Raw genomic sequence first — 13,309 nt, 5'->3', positions numbered from 1 at the left:
CACTGCCGCCGTTTCAAAAAGACTGTTCTGGATCACCTCAACGTCGTACCAAGCAGCATCCCGGGCACACCGCCGTCAACAGCAGCAAAAGCAGATGGCGGTGAAGTGCTTTAACGATTCATGTTGTCGCATCTAAGGGTCCATCTAGTTCGTGATGGTATCCCTGATCACCTGCATGCCGGGTCATGTTTCCACTACATGTCGATCAAGAGTGGCAATCAATACTGAGGGGGATATCAGAGGGGTCCAGATTCACGGTGTCCCCGCTTCGGAAGACTTCCTAAAGGGGACGACGTTTCCCGCAGTGTAAAGACACAAATTATCAAGACTTTGAAAGCCGCTGTTAGATCGAATATTGTGAGGTTGAGGTTGTATTCTGCGCTTCGCGAAGCAACTCACAGAGCGAAGATGACGGCTTCTTGTTTTCGGGCGACTATTGGCCGTCTAGTTGCCTTGGGCACGATTCTTACGTTTGTGACTTTCCAGTATATTGCAGTAAAGTCAAAACCTCAACTAAGCTTCTACGAAATTTTCCTACAACTCAGTTCTTGCATCCTCCTATGTAACTTCTTAGTCGTCGTTGCGCGCTGGGCTGAGTATGAACCCATCCAGGGGCTCAAGGACAATGGCCGATTGCCATCTATCAACGTCGTTGTTCCGGCGTACAACGAGTCTGAGTTCGTGAGGAACTCAATATCCTCCGTGTTGTCCTCAGATTATCCCAGAGACAAAGTCCATATCATCGTTGTGGATGACGGCTCGACGGATGATACCTGGTCTCACATACAACACGCACTTCCACCAAAGTCTTCGACTCTTTATACAACAATCCGGCACGAGATCAACCGTGGAAAACGCCAGGCCATGGTCACGGCATTTGAAGTGGCCAACAACGAGATACTCGTGACTCTGGATTCCGACACTACTCTCGACAAGCATACTCTCCGGAACTTGGCCAGTCCCTTCGTCCTAGACAGCGACGTTGGAGGCGTCGCCGGGCACCTCTCCGTCTTCAACATCCAATCTCAAGGATGGGATAGCTTCATCCCTCGCATCCTTGACTGCCTTTTTGAACAAAACGGCAACATTCCGCGGGCTGCGCAGTCAAAACACGGGTTCGTTACCATTCTCCCAGGCGCCATCTCCGCGTTCCGCAGAGACGCCATCCTGCCGCACACTAAGGCCCTCGTGGACACGAGATTCCTCGGGCGTCCGATGAGGCACGGCGAGGACGTCCAGCTCACGATGGGACTCCTGCGCGATGGCTGGCGTCTCAAGTATCAGAGCAATGCTGTTGGCTACACAGTCGCGCCAGAGACGTTTTTGAAGGCTTTCCTCATGTACGTTCGCTGGGAGAGGAGCAACCATACCTATTGGATGCTCGGGCTTGTTCGTCTAGCATTTCGCGATGCGGCCAGATTCTTCACTCGACGCTTTGCTCGGCCGTGTTTGAGCGAGCCTGAGCTACTGCTGCCCGGAGACCTGGAGAAACAAGGTGGCAGGAGAGAGGTGAATGCCCGAACGCCGGACTATCATCCCATGCTGATGATTTTCTGCGCGGGGTTTGCCAACTTTTCATACCTGAGTATTGTGATTTCGTGGCTACGGGGCTTTTACTTCTCTCCGTGGGTTACATTCATGAACCTGGGTTGTCTCGTCGTGTTTGCCACTTGGTTCAGTACTCTGTTGTTGGCGGATGCTCTTCACGAGAGCGAAAGTAACATGGCAGTCGAAGGAGACGTCAAAGAGTCGGACGAGACCCGGTTACTAAGGACCGAGGGTTCGTACTCGAGATTGAGGAAGAAATTGCAGTATTCTTGTTTCTCTACAGTTGCCAACTTCACATTTGTCTGTTGGGCTTCTGTAATTGGATTGCTTACACTGAGGAGTCAGAGTTGGTTGACAAGGTGACGGTCTCTGTAGTAGTGGATGCGACTTCTTAGACAGTAAATCAAACACTCTGCGCTCATGCTGTACTTTTCGGAAGAATGTCTACGAAAGCGCATAGGGATTTTTCTTGAATCCAAAAGAGGAAAGAAGCCGATCAAGCAGATAACACTCTACCCGCCACGCATTCTGAGAAAAGCAGCCAAGCAAATCAACACTCTACCCGCCACTCAGTCTGAGAAAAAGCAGCGGAGTCAGAAGACAGAACCAGAAAGATTTGGCGCCCGTACCCTGCGATGTCGCCATCGACCAACGGCATCGCCGTGTACGAGAATATCGCAGTCTTCTAGCCTCATGCAGTCCAAGCTGGAAAAATGCAAGTGACGGTTTCGGGTTCTCCCTCTTTACGGCAGGTATTGGCAGACAAGTCGGGGCGCCCAGCCACCGGCGTGGCAACGGAGGTTCCATTGGACCCCTACACAGTAAACCGGGATCCGTAAGCTTATACGCGGTGGCCAGTGAACAGTCTGGAACCCATCATATCAGGGCTTACTTCATTTATTTAGAGTTTCGGGCCGGCAAAGAGGGGGGGGACGTGGCCAAGCGATGCTGCCGCGTGGGATGCAACACAACATGGCGACAACGGAGAAGATTACAAAACACGTGTGAGCTGGGATCAGTTGCTGCTGCTCAGACAAAAATACAGATATTCTGCCGGGAGCAATGCCGAAGGGATGAGGGTAGGGGTCGGGAAGTGAATGGGGGCAAACCCGCCTATGAGGCCTCTCGCTCCATGCCATTCATCTTCCAGAGTTCCTGAACTCTTGCTGGTTCAAAATTCGCATTCTGTTGAGGAGCGGATCTGAATCGGCTCAAAGACAGTTATGAGTCCCCCAATATTGTCAAAACACGGTCAAGTCATCCGCAAATGTACTGTAAGTCACATAACCACTTGAGTCCTCCGTCAAAAGTATACCCAAAACTGACATAATTCCAAGGTTCCAGGAACAGTAGCATTCACATTCGATGACGACTCGTGGAACGAAAAGGATGAAATCCTAACACTGTTCGCCCAGCGAAATGCACAAGCTTCCTTCTTCCTACGTAGCACTCTATGGACCGCAGATTCAATAAAAGACGACGGGAAATCTGTAGTACAGAGTATCCACAAAAACGGGCATCTGATTGGATTTAGCACCTCGAGTCGCCATCCTCACAGCGGCGTGGAGCATGACGACCTCCTCAAAGCCCGTCAGAAGATTTCCACGGTTCTCGGAGCCTCATCCTCCTCTGAAGGCCTTCGACCACAGTACATTTGGTCGTCCCCGGTCGATTGCACAGTACGGAACGGCTGCGTTGAAAAGTTGACGATAAATGGTCAGCGACTGGTACTTTGGGACGGTAGACCGGCGGACATGAGTAACAACACGGAGACTACGCTTCTCCTCGACAGACTACAAGCGGCAGACTCCGGGCGAGATTCTTCTCTCATCCCGATACGAGGGTTTCAAAAAGAGAGTAATCACAGTTTCGGCGATCTACTAGATGGGTTCCTACAAAAGGGCTTCCAACCGGTTACTGTAGGAGACTGTATAAATGACCCCAAACACTTCTGGTATCTAGATCACTTGGGACGTCCGGCGACTAGCTTGGCGTTCGGCCGCCATGATGTAGTATCGCCTGGCACATTTCTCAGTCAAGTTCGATGGAGCGGGATACTGGCTGTATTCTTCTTAGAGTTGATGGCCCTGTCTTGCCTGTTCTGGGCTATTTGTCGGTATAGAAAGATCAAGTCACACCAACGTGTAGTTCAATGATGACGCATTACGACCAAGTCAAGAAAGAAGTACCAAAAGGTGTCGACACACTCAATGACCCAGACTTACACGTAACGATCTCACAAAAAGCAGAAAACACTCGTGAATTTAAGCAACATCAAGCTAGGTAGAATGGCCACTTACTTCTCTGGGAATGAGTAGACATCACTCTCTATATATTTTTTCTCGAAGAAAGATACCTCATCCATGAATAATCGGGTGCAAGACCGTACCAGATAAACCTAATGCGGTATGATCACACGGCATATTCGTCAATGCATTTCACACAGTGGCGCTCGTTTAATAGCCTGGGATCTCAGAGTATAAGTAATTGATTGTCCCTCAGCTCGAAGAAGCTTCGAACACCTGGCAGATGGGAACAGTTACTGAAATGGCTTCTTATGTGCGCGAAGTCTATGTGCCCTTCACTCTAAAGCCGTAACAAGTAGGCCCCATCTATCTCATCCTTCCGCGGCCAAGTTTTAGTTACAAGTGTCCTATATCCTGCAACCCTTCACTCGCACTCAACACGAACGGACCAGACTCCCTTCAAAGAGTGGCACTGCCTCGTGCTGAAAGCAGTAACCGCACTGCCTCTGCAGTTTCCGTTGTTGTATCCTCTCACTATTTACGATACTTGTGGTTAGATGTTTCTGTTTCTCACTTTGTTTCAGGGTTCAAGAGCTTTATTGTCTTACTCTTGCACTTGGTGTCGTAGTCAATGACCTTCATGCCCCAGTCGGTGCTGTAGAGGGCGTGGCACTCGTTGGCGTTCCAGTCCAGGTTGCCGCCGCCGGACGAGGAGCAGTCCGTCTTGCCGTACTTCTTGACTCTCATGTCGTAGGCCGCGGCGGCGGGGGCGAAGATGGCGCAGGCCGTAGTGGCGGCGGTGAGGATGTTGGTGATGAGCATCTTGGAAGTGTTTTAGGTGGAAGATGAATATTGAGTTGGAGTTTGGAGCTCTGAAGTCTGATCTGAAGAAGTTCTTGTTGTGAGTTGATGAGGGAGAGAAGTCGTGGAATAGAGGAAAGAAGACGTGTTTATATATGTCAGAGACCTGCGAGAGTAGACGCTGGTCATCTCTTCGTCTCGTATGGGAATCTGAGCCTGTGGATACTTCATGATAGCTGGATCAAAAGTTCCTGGCGAGTTCCCGTACATCTTCAGCCCTGTCCCGCCCTGCCTACACTTACTTCGCCTTCTCCACGTCGGGCAAAAACTGACAACTCGACTTTTAGGTAAAAGAATTCCGAAGGTATCGTCAAGCGCAAAAGGGGCTTAGCAGAGACAAATGTAAGCGCCAAGAAGCACTGCGGGCCTTTAGATCATGACATTCTGCAGTCTCGAGGATTTCCAATCATCTTCTTGGCAATATCAGACGATCGCGAGTGAGAGAAAGACACCAGCTTCCTACTGCGGTTGTCTTCACGGTAGCCGATTGGTCTGGAAGGCATAGGGCTGGGACTGTTTAGACTTTTGTACCAGTGGGGCCAAGGATTCCGCCGGGCATACGGGGTGTTGTTGATGGGGGCGGAAGGAATGAGCACCTTAACTTTGTGATAGAAACTCGAATCCTTCCGACAGGGTGGGTATTTGACGAAAAGACCGAGGAGATGGTATAGTCTCGTTGAAAGCCAACATGGACAATGCAAATTGAGAGTCAACATATCCAATGCCAATTGAGGCAATATGGTGAGGTACCCAGACCATCAAAGCTCAGTGAAGCTTGTATCAAGCTACGCTGTCCAACACAACCCTTTGCCTCCGACCGTGGCTTCCGACAACAGCATTGCAATTTCCATCAAAGGATGCGGGGAAAAACGACTTCGTGTTGATGCAGAATTTCATTTCAGCATCATGCACAACCCCCCCCCCCAGATCTCCAAGGATCGACCCGAGCCGCCTTCGCCCGGGCAATGTGGCACGGCCTAGGGCTGCGACAGGGGGGGACAGAGAGAGAAAAGTGGACGAACATCAGCCCACGATATTCCTCTAGATGAACAAAACTGATGAACGGGGGCAGGATCCAACATCGACTTACCTTAATTACTAGTAGATGGAAAGTATGATTGTCGACTATTACCTTCGTCGGGCAACTAGCTTGAGGGGCATAGCCGCGGTTCTAGGCGACGGGTGACGAGACTGTGAGACCAATGTTTTTGCTCCTCCAACCAACCAACGTATAAGTCTCGGGCGGAAAACTCCACCTTCTTGCTCGCTTATAGCGGGACCTCTTAGACTCTAGATTTGACGATGTTTCATTGAAACTGGATAGTGTTCAGATGTACATTAGTTCTCTCTCATACGCCGCAATAAGTCTCGGTTAGCCTATGCGTAGTTTAAGTTAATCAAAGGATTGAAAGGATCCTACTGCCCATTCCTTCCGATGCAGGAGATCAGGAACTCATGGCCTGTTGAGGTAGTTCCAGGGTTGACTCCCAAGCCTAGGTTGATTGGTTGGTTGTTGTTAGCTTGGGAGGTGGAGTTGTTCGTATAGAATATACTTGAAAGAATGTACTAAATGGCCTATGTACATATAGCCAGGCAGATAAGATCTGTAGATGTTTACACAGTATGTACCTGACCTTATCCAATACGTACTGAACGCGTCGTATGAGCCGGGGAAAACTCAATTCCCAAAGATGTCGAGCCCGTGCTTAATCATCCAACTCATACCTTCCGCCCGCCAGTCGTCCGTTTCCAACACAGTGCCGTTGAGACCAAACACCACGTCGCTACCAGATGCACCGCCTTCCGTTGAGTAGGCAGGCCACTCGCCCAGATCCGGAGCGCCATTGGGATCAAGAGAGACGAAAAAGTTGACCCACGCTGCGGACATGGTCTTTGACAGCGCGGTGGCCTTCTCAGTGTAGCTTGTGCTGTTGCCTCCAAAAGGGTTTACGTCGTAGCCAAGGCCGTTGAGGTTGTTGAATACGAATGCGACCTGGGTGGAGGTAAGTCTTTGCACAACAGCTGATGAACCGCGAATGTCTTTGCCACGTCACAGTCAACAAACTTACCTCCTGGAAGTGAGTCGCGCCAATGTACTCTGGAACTCCATTCACGGTAACGTCGAAGCGATATGCGTAAGACGGCACGCCGTTCTGGGACCATATGATGTTGGCCCTGCGGCGGAGGAAGCCGAAGAACCTGCCAGAATGTCAGTACACACAAGCCTAATACCGAAGAGTCATTAGGACATACATGTCTCCGAAGAAAGCCCCGCCGCGTCTCTGCTGCAGACCCCGAGCTACGGCAATCTCCTCGCCGGGCTGAATGATGTGTGGCCATGTTTCCAAGCTCGGGATGCCGACGGCCTGGTCATCGGGGTATAGAGCCAACGCCTCATCAACAAGCTCCTCGATACTTTGGCCCGTGGTCTCCTCGACATTGGGAGCCATGATGCTGCGTACGGCAAACGCCATGTCCTCATCAGTGTTGATCGGTCCACCGTTCGGGCCCCTCCCCTGGCCGAATGCAGAGCCTTCATCCGAGTTGGATCCGATCAGAATGGGGACCTTTACAAAGTCTCCGCGTTCGAGCTGCGACGTCGCAAAGTCTGCAAGGAAGTCGCCATCCTTCATGGGTATGAAGCTGAAGGATGACGTGGTTGCGTTCAGCACGGCATTGAACTCGTCCAGAGGTGCTGTGCGCAGGCACTCTATCGACTCCTGAGTGCCGACAGTGGAAGCGCAAGAGGAGATGTTGCCGACAAAGAGGTCGTAGTTGGTCTGGTAGGCAGTGGAGTTGAAGCCGCCGACCATGCGGGGGATGAGCCCTCCGAAGCCGGACTGGGCAGCCGCGCCTCTGAAGAGGCCGTCGTCACGTCCTTGAAAATGTTAGTCGTAAAGTATATCTCGCATGCGAATGGTGTCAACTTACCGTTGTAGGCCAGCACTTGCCCAGCGACACTCTCAGCACCTGAGCTTTCACCAAATATGACAACCTTGTCGGCGGCGCCGCCAAAGCTGGCAATGTTTTCGTTGACCCAATGCAGAGCCAGGCGCTGATCTCTGAAACCCAAGTTGGTCGCGCCAGCGTCAAGGGCCTCCTTGCCACCGGGAAAGCCAAAGACGGATAGCCGATAGTTTAAGCTAACCGCAACGAGGGGAGTACCCTGCTTGACACTATTCTCGACGATGAAAGAGAGGTTGTATCGCCTGTCTGCTGATCCGCCCATGTACTTATCACTGTCAGCAGTGGTTCTCGCGAGGGTCCGGCAAAAGAACATACCAGGCCGCCTCCGTGGATCCACACAGCTACGGGAAGCTGCGCATCAGCAGCAATACCGGCTGGGCGAACAACATTGAGATACAGGCAGTCTTCCGAAGACTCATAGCCAATCATGTCGGAGCCATAACCAACGCAATGCTTTGGGTACTCGGTGGCTGTATGCGTGCCGTTCCATGCTGAGTCTAGGCCTTGGGCGATACGGAATCGTTCAGGAGTCTAGAATGTTCAGTATGTCGGCATCAACCGAAGGTTACAGCCACATACCTTGGCGTATGGCATTCCAAGGAAGAAGTCCTGGCCATAATCTGCGCTGTGAATGCCAGTGTAAGAGCCATTCTTTACAGTGATAACGGGACCGTTGTCTCTACCACGGATAGCGGCGGACCATACTGGCGCGGATAGGTACAGGACCGTAGCTAGGAAGTACACAAAGAAAGCCATTCTCTTCAGCCGCTGATATCGATCCGGTTGTGGCCTGGGTGTCGGTAAAAGGGGAGATCGGCTATCAGGGGCCTTAGAACCCTCTTTATACCGCAACCTCTTCATGTCGAAGGACATTGTCTACTCAGGTACTACGCCATCGCACCCCATTAGTAAAACATGGCCACGAGATTTCGTTCGACAAGGGTTGACGGCAATCAGAAACTGGGGTCTATCGGACCGACACAATTCGCTTCTCTACATGGCGAGGGGAATAGCCAACGGATATCGAATAAGAGACGTTCGCAAGGTTGCCGGCCCTCCGTCATCGCCCCAAGTAAGTAACCAGGGCGTCAGGCACTACTTGAGCCCCGCGCCCTGGGGCCGGTGCGAGTTAACGGCCAGGACTTTTTGTTGTCTAGGGACGGGACAACTCCGGGTGCTTTCTCCTCTCCGCATTAGAAAAGCAGATATGAAGAGGGTGATCGCACCAGAAGCGGTCTAGCAACTCCCCATCGAGTGGTAATGATGCCCTCTTTCGGAGTTGCTGCCACCAACCAGGGCCATCTCCGCGTGGGTAGCAGTGGATGCCGGCTGTCGTGAACGGCAGAAGAAATCCAGTCTATTGTCGACGCGACAGGAAGGCGGCGGAGGTTGATGCGGGGAGCGGGGGGAAAACCTGGGGTGTCCCTGGGACAAGACAGAGAGCGAGATTGGCAGATTTGGGGGCGATTGGGAATCTTGAATGAACGAACATCCACCTTGGCTTACCTTGATTGGTCTTAGCTCGGGGTTCTCGATGTCTCCGATAACCCAGTACGAGTGAGTACCTTGGTCTTTGCCTAAATGGCACGAGGGGAAAAGGAGTTCCAGCGTTCCAGTGGCAGAACGGAATGCGGAAGGCGGATGGCTATGTGTGTCTTGTTTTCAACGTGGTATTCGGGGCGGGTAAGCTTAGCCAAAACGTGGATCTTGGTGCTTGGTCTTAGTGTATCCGCGTGCCAGACGCAGAAACTGATCGGAATGTGAATGGGTACCTATCGCCCGCATTCCTCGGACCATGTGGTCGAACAAAGAGCGCGCGAAGGAATGTGGATAGATCTTAAATTCAATGTGAAGTCAAAACCCCAAGCCTTCCTTGTCTTTGTTTCGGAGAATTAGAAAGAAGAAGAAGCAGAAGAGACGTATCGAAGAAAGACGTTACAGATCAGACGCATTCCTGCAGCGCAGTGGGCAGCGACGGGAGGTTTGGCATTGTCTCTTTCCCCACACGAACCGCTTTCCCCAAAACCCAATGCCGAGGGGGAGGGACCTTCCTCGCAAAATGACCGCTCGGGTGCCATTGGCCCAATTGACTTTCGGAAGAGTGGAGCCGATGTTCTTCAATGGAACTCTGCTGCGACCTCACCTCACCTCACTTCACCTCTCCTCAACGTCAGACACGCTTAGTTGTGGCCATGGGCATCTTGAAAATTGATATACGAGCATGTGATAGTAGCCACATGGTAATTCTAAGCGTGTTATATATCGATGGTATGCAATTCGTAGTTCATGGCCCCATAAGCAGGATATGAGCAGCCTTGGACGTCCAGTCTGCTTACATAGCACTCATGCGCTCGCGGGACTCACGGTATACACGAATGGGTAAAGGGGGAAACATGCATATAACATACCTAGGTATGCTTGAATGCTTTTGACTGTTTTGATTCCAATGCAGTCGTGATTATTCGTTGGATGAATTACGACCAGCGTGTATTCACCCAGGTAACGTGACCTCCCGTTGCCGCGGGATGCCCCCGCCCCAAAAAGTAAACAACACCACGCCGGGCATCGCGATGCAACTCTACTATGGTGCAATCACCCTCATCATCCATAACTCACCTCCAAACACTCATTTGACAAAAAGAAGTCATTCTCAAGCAATGTACCGACCAGATACGTGAAAGTGGCAAATGGTTATGTGATCAAAAATGCAAAAGTTCAGAGCTCGAACCTGCGAGGTTCGAGCTCCTATGAAACCATCACTATCAGGGCAGTTCTGTCTCAAGATTCAAGTTTCTACCAGCTGGACTACAACCCGCTCGGCTACTGCGGCTAAACGCCCGTCGACGTTCTGTGTCCCACCGCGTCCGGTGGGCGAAAGGACGGGCACATCTGACCCCTTATATACCATACGACACTCATGGGAAGGCGCGATACCCTCGGTGTGGGTGGGGACTACACCGGGCAAGCGATTCCATCTGATGTTCACCAGAAGTGAACGGGGTGCCCGGTGGACTGTGCGGCAAGTACTTTTTTGATTTTGGACCTCCCAAAAGGTGAAGTTCGGCGTCTCCTTACCTGAAGCTCGAGGTAAATCGCTGGAAGATAAACGCCCTATCCTGTCCTTCCCATCCATCCATCTATCCAAGCCCAAACCAGCCCGTCCCGCCCTGTCCTGCACCTCGCAATCCTATACGTGCTGACCTGCTCTGCGACATCCACGCAGGGTCGCGTTCTTCCGTTCACGCCGCCGCGAACAGCTCAGAGGTTGATGGCATATTCCGACCCAACGCGATTGAAGACACGTAACCTCGAACCATCCCACCACCTGTCCTGTGCTTCCAATGGGATATCCAGGTCCCTTTTCCCTCCCCCACCCTCCCCAGCCACAAACAGCGCCGCCGCCAGCAGGACATAAGCCGTATGTATATCATTACATTAGGTAAAGAGATTTGTTTCTTTGGTGTATGCAGTAGGTATCATGAGAAAGGAAAATCGTTGCTGCAGACGAAGAGAGATAAACAAAAATAAAGGAAAAGGAGGACCCGTGTAGTCCAAGTATAAGGTTGTCCCGGTGAAGCGCCGATGGCCCAGTGATAAAGCAAATCGCTGTATGTACAAAGTGAAAATCCACCCAGTAGAAAACCCTTGGTAGTTGTACAGCGCCAAGTATACATGATGAGCAAGTTTTTTTGACTGCTGCGATGACAAATCGAACCCCCTCGAAACTCTACTCTGCCAGGCCGATGTAAGGTTCAAGCCACGTTTTGAACGACACCTCATTCCCCGTGGAAATCTTGTGCAGTCATGTTGGTGAACTGAAACTGTCTTGACCGTGATTGCTCGGGTGACGGCTTGACTGAGACGGATGAGGCATCCGACCAGTTGTACTCGGTGTTGCCACCGCCGTACGATGAGTAGAATGCCGGTCCCATGTTGTTGGGAGGGAATGAAGGTGTGACTGGCTGGCTTGCGCAACCGTGTGCGACATAGCTCGGTACGCTCGACGACATGTTGGGGAAGTCCTGATCAAAGCTGCCGAAGCTTGGTGTCGACAGCGGCTCATCGGAGACGTTGTAGTCGAACGCGGGAAATAGAGAGTTCGGCATCGTCGTCATCATGCCGGGGGTATCCGGCGGGGTCCTCATGGTAGGGTCCATGGCATATTGCGGTACTGTCAGGCTGTTTTGCATGCTGTAGCTCTTGTCATCCTCGGCCGAGGACATGGATGAGACGGTGGTCTCACGCAAAGCTTGTTGGCTAGGGACAATTGGTGTGTTTGGGGTTGGTGGCGCTGCTGGGCTTCGCGATATCGGTGACCTTGAGGCCATCTGCAAGAGGAGGTTCTCCTGAGCACGGTCAAAGTACATTGGCGATCTCGGGCCTGAACCGGCCGGCTTCTGAATTCCCCTCGGAAAGTTTCCTGTCGCAGATGCAACGCGGCGCATCGGACTAGGTGCCTCAATGCGCCTGGGCATCTCGATGCCGGTCTTCGGACCGGAGAAGTTGTATGACTGGCTGCGCACGCAGCTGACGAGCGCAGCGGGCCTCTTGGAGTTTCTTCTGCTGGCAATGTCGATGGTCGAGCCAGACTTGAATCGGAAGTCTGGTGTGGAGATTTCGGGAGGGGAGCGAGACATTGACTGGGGAGAGAACTGATCAAATTTGTCGAGATCCTCGCTTTGCATTTGCTCCTGCTTGACATTGATCGGAATGGGGCTAGTCATGCCGGTAGTCAGGCCGTGCGGGAAAGAAGCGAAAGACTCGTCCATATCGCTTGCGCTCAGGTGGTAAGACGAGAACGAAGAGGCACTAGTTGACTCTGGAAGCTGTGTCGTCAAGTACTGGCTGGGAATCGAAAGAGTCAAATGGTTGGGTGTTTGTTGGATGACCTCTGAAGGCATAGGTGCCGAGAAATCGCAGGGTGTTTGGCCAGAGTAGAATTGATCGGGGCCAAGGGAGTAGCCGATGTTGATATCCTGGTGCTGGAAAGAGTTGGATGAGTCGGGCGAGGCGTATTCTGAATCCGGCTCTTGCGTAACGACCTGCGGCTGCTCAAATGTGGGCTCCGGGGTCTGAGTGCCCTCCGAGGGCGATGCTTCGCTAACAGACGACGCGTCGGTTGATACGTGAACGGGTGGGAATGGAGCAGCGGACGGGCGAAGATCGTCGTCGTGGTCGTGGAAGGACTCCTTGATAGTCTCGGAGCTTGTGGACGTCTCGGTAGCCTGCTCAGACTTGCGGCGAGCCTCATTTTCCTGTGTCCTCTTCTCCTGCTTCGCCTTTGCTCGCCGATTCTGGAACCAGTTCTATAAGCTGTCAGTGGATATATTTCAGGAAACCAAGCTGAAGGGGGAAATACATTAATCCTCGCAATGTCCACCCTCATCTCTTCGGCAAGCTGCTTCTTCAAGCTGCTGTTGGGCTTGTTGTTCTTCTGGAATTCCCTTTCAAGCTTGTCGACCTCATCCTTGGCAAGTCTCGGCTTGGATTCGGTGGCCTTTCCTCCGGCTGCTGGGAACAGGCCCCGGCTCATCATTGCCTGTTGCTGTCGAAGCATTTCCATGTAGTCACTCTGATAGAGAGGGGCTCCGGGGAAAGGGGTGCTGAAGCCATAATCGTATGCTGACGCAGTCTGGTAGTTTGGGTAGAACGCCATAGCTGCTGATGTGACAAAGTTGGCCAAGCTC

The 13,309-nt window shown here is 52.0% G+C and overlaps 6 protein-coding genes across 6 annotated transcripts; 2 read left to right on the top strand and 4 right to left on the bottom strand.

Annotated features, from left to right (window-relative positions):
- Positions 1-408: 408 nt before the first annotated feature.
- Positions 409-2,237, top strand: CTAM01_06707 (uncharacterized protein; the record flags this gene model as incomplete). The annotated part of the gene is made up of 3 exons (XM_060522733.1): positions 409-470; positions 546-1,780; positions 2,137-2,237. 3 exons carry the CDS (start codon positions 409-411, stop codon positions 2,235-2,237), a joined length of 1,398 nt encoding a protein of 465 aa, XP_060382578.1.
- Positions 2,238-2,771: 534 nt separating this feature from the next.
- CTAM01_06706 (chitin deacetylase precursor) lies at positions 2,772-3,704 on the top strand (the record flags this gene model as incomplete). The annotated part of the gene is made up of 2 exons (XM_060522732.1): positions 2,772-2,822; positions 2,886-3,704. 2 exons carry the CDS (start codon positions 2,772-2,774, stop codon positions 3,702-3,704), a joined length of 870 nt encoding a protein of 289 aa, XP_060382577.1.
- Positions 3,705-4,218: 514 nt separating this feature from the next.
- CTAM01_06705 (uncharacterized protein) lies at positions 4,219-4,616 on the bottom strand (the record flags this gene model as incomplete). Its single annotated transcript, XM_060522731.1, has 2 exons — positions 4,219-4,328; positions 4,403-4,616. The coding sequence occupies 2 exons, from the start codon at positions 4,614-4,616 to the stop codon at positions 4,219-4,221; spliced, it is 324 nt and encodes a 107-aa protein (XP_060382576.1).
- Positions 4,617-6,333: 1,717 nt separating this feature from the next.
- CTAM01_06704 (carboxylesterase) lies at positions 6,334-8,495 on the bottom strand (the record flags this gene model as incomplete). Its single annotated transcript, XM_060522730.1, has 6 exons — positions 6,334-6,648; positions 6,725-6,854; positions 6,909-7,533; positions 7,587-7,887; positions 7,938-8,153; positions 8,202-8,495. 6 exons carry the CDS (start codon positions 8,493-8,495, stop codon positions 6,334-6,336), a joined length of 1,881 nt encoding a protein of 626 aa, XP_060382575.1.
- A 2,603-nt stretch (positions 8,496-11,098) lies between these two features.
- On the bottom strand, positions 11,099-11,296 carry CTAM01_06703 (uncharacterized protein; the record flags this gene model as incomplete). Its single annotated transcript, XM_060522729.1, has 1 exon — positions 11,099-11,296. One exon carries the CDS (start codon positions 11,294-11,296, stop codon positions 11,099-11,101), a length of 198 nt encoding a protein of 65 aa, XP_060382574.1.
- Positions 11,297-11,398: 102 nt separating this feature from the next.
- CTAM01_06702 (homeobox domain-containing protein) lies at positions 11,399-13,278 on the bottom strand (the record flags this gene model as incomplete). Its single annotated transcript, XM_060522728.1, has 2 exons — positions 11,399-12,928; positions 12,982-13,278. 2 exons carry the CDS (start codon positions 13,276-13,278, stop codon positions 11,399-11,401), a joined length of 1,827 nt encoding a protein of 608 aa, XP_060382573.1.
- Positions 13,279-13,309: the final 31 nt, after the last annotated feature.

The sequence above is a fragment of the Colletotrichum tamarilloi genome (assembly GCF_030869305.1).
Source record: "Colletotrichum tamarilloi strain Tom-12 chromosome Unknown Scaffold_19.1, whole genome shotgun sequence".
Taxonomy (NCBI): domain Eukaryota; kingdom Fungi; phylum Ascomycota; class Sordariomycetes; order Glomerellales; family Glomerellaceae; genus Colletotrichum; species Colletotrichum tamarilloi.
The sequence above is the reverse complement of the archived record's forward strand: the minus strand, read 5'-3'. Positions and strand labels throughout refer to the sequence as shown.